The 2477-nt window shown below is 42.1% G+C and overlaps 1 protein-coding gene across 1 annotated transcript; it reads right to left on the bottom strand.

Annotated features, from left to right (window-relative positions):
* Positions 1–794: 794 nt before the first annotated feature.
* twist1b (twist family bHLH transcription factor 1b) lies at positions 795–2200 on the bottom strand. The gene is made up of 2 exons (XM_030750167.1): positions 1502–2200; positions 795–1320 (listed from the first exon to the last, which is right to left on the bottom strand). The coding sequence occupies exon 1, from the start codon at positions 2032–2034 to the stop codon at positions 1528–1530; it is 507 nt and encodes a 168-aa protein (XP_030606027.1). The 5' UTR covers positions 2035–2200; the 3' UTR covers positions 795–1320; positions 1502–1527.
* Between the last annotated feature and the right edge of the window lie 277 nt (positions 2201–2477).

The following is a 2477-nucleotide window of genomic DNA, read 5'->3' as shown; positions in this document are numbered from 1 at the left end:
CAACATAAAATAAACTGATAATTTCTAAAGAATTTCTGAAATCCTAACCACTAAACTGAACTCGGTTCACTGTTTAAGGTCATCTGCTGGCAGCAAGAAGACTGTAGCAGGGGTCCAGCAACAGGCTGATCTGACCCCAGTATAACTCATTTACTTATAATGGTGAGTTTCAAGCACAGGCTATAATCCAACTGTAAACAAAGCCAAGGAAAGAGAGAGTCAGGGAGAAACTGGAGACTGCACGAGGCTTTCAAAATTTTAATTAAAACGTAATTTTATATAGAGTGGAACTTTTTTCTTTCTTTTTTTACGGTACAGTTTCTGCAGCAATAAAACGGTTCTGCCTTTTAAATCATGTGCTAACCTCAGCCTTTCCTTAAATAGTTTTTGTTATATGAGAGAAGTGTATTAAACCTTGATTTTTTTTTCTTTTCTTTTTCGTTTTGGATGTCCAACAAACAAAAAGTAGCTGCATGTTTCTTCAACACTTCTGTTCTTGCCAGCAATAACTTCATCTGTTTTTCCTAGCTGGCAATAGTGGGAGTTTTTGCCATTAGTTTGATGGATATGCAAATGCAATCACAGCCCACGTGATGTCTGCGTTATTTCATATATAATTTATGTTGACCATCAAATTTAAGCGTATTTTCCTTGGCAGTAATTTCGCCCTCTTCACTGGCAATCACGCTGGATAAGAAGGGGGAAAAAGTCAAATGCAAGCAGCTTTCATCGTCTTTCTTTAATGCAAAAAATATATATACAAACATTTACAAAAAAGAAAAAGGAAACGATAATAAAAAATAGGAATGTATTTATTTCAGACACAGGATCTATTCTCCAATGTAACACGTTTCAGCAATAAATAAATAAATGCATTCTGAAAATATTTTTTCCCTTTTTTTTTTTTTTTGCACAGGTTAGATCCACAAAGTCAGCCTGTAATGTGAGCTACACCACCAGTTTGACAGTCTCTCTGTCACTCACTCACTCACACACACACACACACACACACACACACACTAAAAGAAGCAAAACTGAGACTTCAATAATGCACTTTGACCTCCACAGAAATTAGTCCAAATGCATGCATTTAAAAACAAAACAAAACAAAACAAAACAAATGCCAAGTAATATTTTCAACATTCATCGTCAAAAACAGGAAAACACACCAGAATGTGGGGTGTATGGAGCTAACACACGCGGCTGTGAGTCCCTTTCGGGCCTCTGTACAAAACTTCTGATGTCGTAAGTGATCCCCTGTATCCAGCATTGGACTCCAGATTGCCCCTTCAGAATGTGAGAAGTAGATTCAGCAGTCACCTGTGGGTAAGATAAGGCATTCAGTGTCACCAAGCTCTGCAGAAACATGCAGGAAAAGTGTACAAGGCAAAGCTGCTTCAAATGATCGGACTGTTAGGTTGCACTAGACCACTGCACAGCCATAAAACAGTCTCACGTTTTATTTTCCCGTCATGCAGTTTAGTTGAAAAGCCAAGCGTACCATTTTGGGCATGATTTCTCCAAATGCTAGTGAGATGTTGACATGGACCAAGCGCCCTCCATCCTCCATACAGAGAAGGCGTAGCTCAGCCTCTCATGAGCCACATAACTACAGCTTGACATTTTGGAGTCCAGCTCGTCGCTCTGCAGCACCTGGCAGAGGAAGTCGATGTATCTGGCTGCAAGTTTTAGGGTCTGTATTTTGCTGAGTTTGTCCGAGGGCAAAGTGGGGATAATTTTCCGCAGAGCTGCGAAAGCCTCGTTCAGAGACTGGGTCCTCTGTCGCTCCCGGACGTTGGCCATGACCCGCTGCGATTGGAGCTCCTCGAAAGACTGGGGGCTGCTGCTGCTGGACTTCTTCCCTCTTTTCCCAGGGGTCGGGCTATCTGAGTCCTCCCCATTTTTCCTGCTCGGTCTCCTCTTCCTCCCACATCTCTTCGGCTGTCTGTCCAGCTCCCCCTCGCTGTTGCTCAGGCTGTCCACAGGAGAGACAGGGGAGCTGCCCGACTCTTCCCCCAGATTTTCCTCAGACATCTCCACCTGGGTCGATGGCGGCCAGAAAGTGTCCAAATAATTATTTCCCTCTCATGAAGTCAAAGAGTTAGTCCACCTATGGATCTACCAGGCTTTGAAAACACCAACGAATCCATAAATGGGTTACTGGAAAGACTACTCTTTTCTGTTACTTGCGATGCTCAAGCAGTTCTTATAGGCTGTATGGCGTAAACTTTTTTTGGGGAAAGGATGGGATTGGCCAAAAAAATGAATTACGTGTATTGAGGGGCGGGAGTTATCTCAGCAACTATCAGCAAAGCTCTTAATACAAAGCCAGAGCTAGGAAAGGCAGCTTAAGGTGCTATTTCTAATGATTGCCTGATTATTATGATTACAAAAATAGAGGCCAAATCTAATAAGATGTGATTTGCCTCAGATGAAAGAAGAGCTGAATTTGATTAGCCTCAGATAAGTGAGAGGAA

Source organism: Archocentrus centrarchus, chromosome 16 (genome assembly GCF_007364275.1).
Source record: "Archocentrus centrarchus isolate MPI-CPG fArcCen1 chromosome 16, fArcCen1, whole genome shotgun sequence".
Classification (NCBI taxonomy): domain Eukaryota; kingdom Metazoa; phylum Chordata; class Actinopteri; order Cichliformes; family Cichlidae; genus Archocentrus; species Archocentrus centrarchus.
The sequence above is the reverse complement of the archived record's forward strand: the minus strand, read 5'-3'. Positions and strand labels throughout refer to the sequence as shown.

Excerpts from the sequence above, each read along its gene's own strand:
- twist1b (XM_030750167.1), bottom strand. The coding sequence starts at position 2,034 with ATGTCTGAGGAAAATCTGGGGGAAGAGTCGGGCAGCTCCCCTGTCTCT.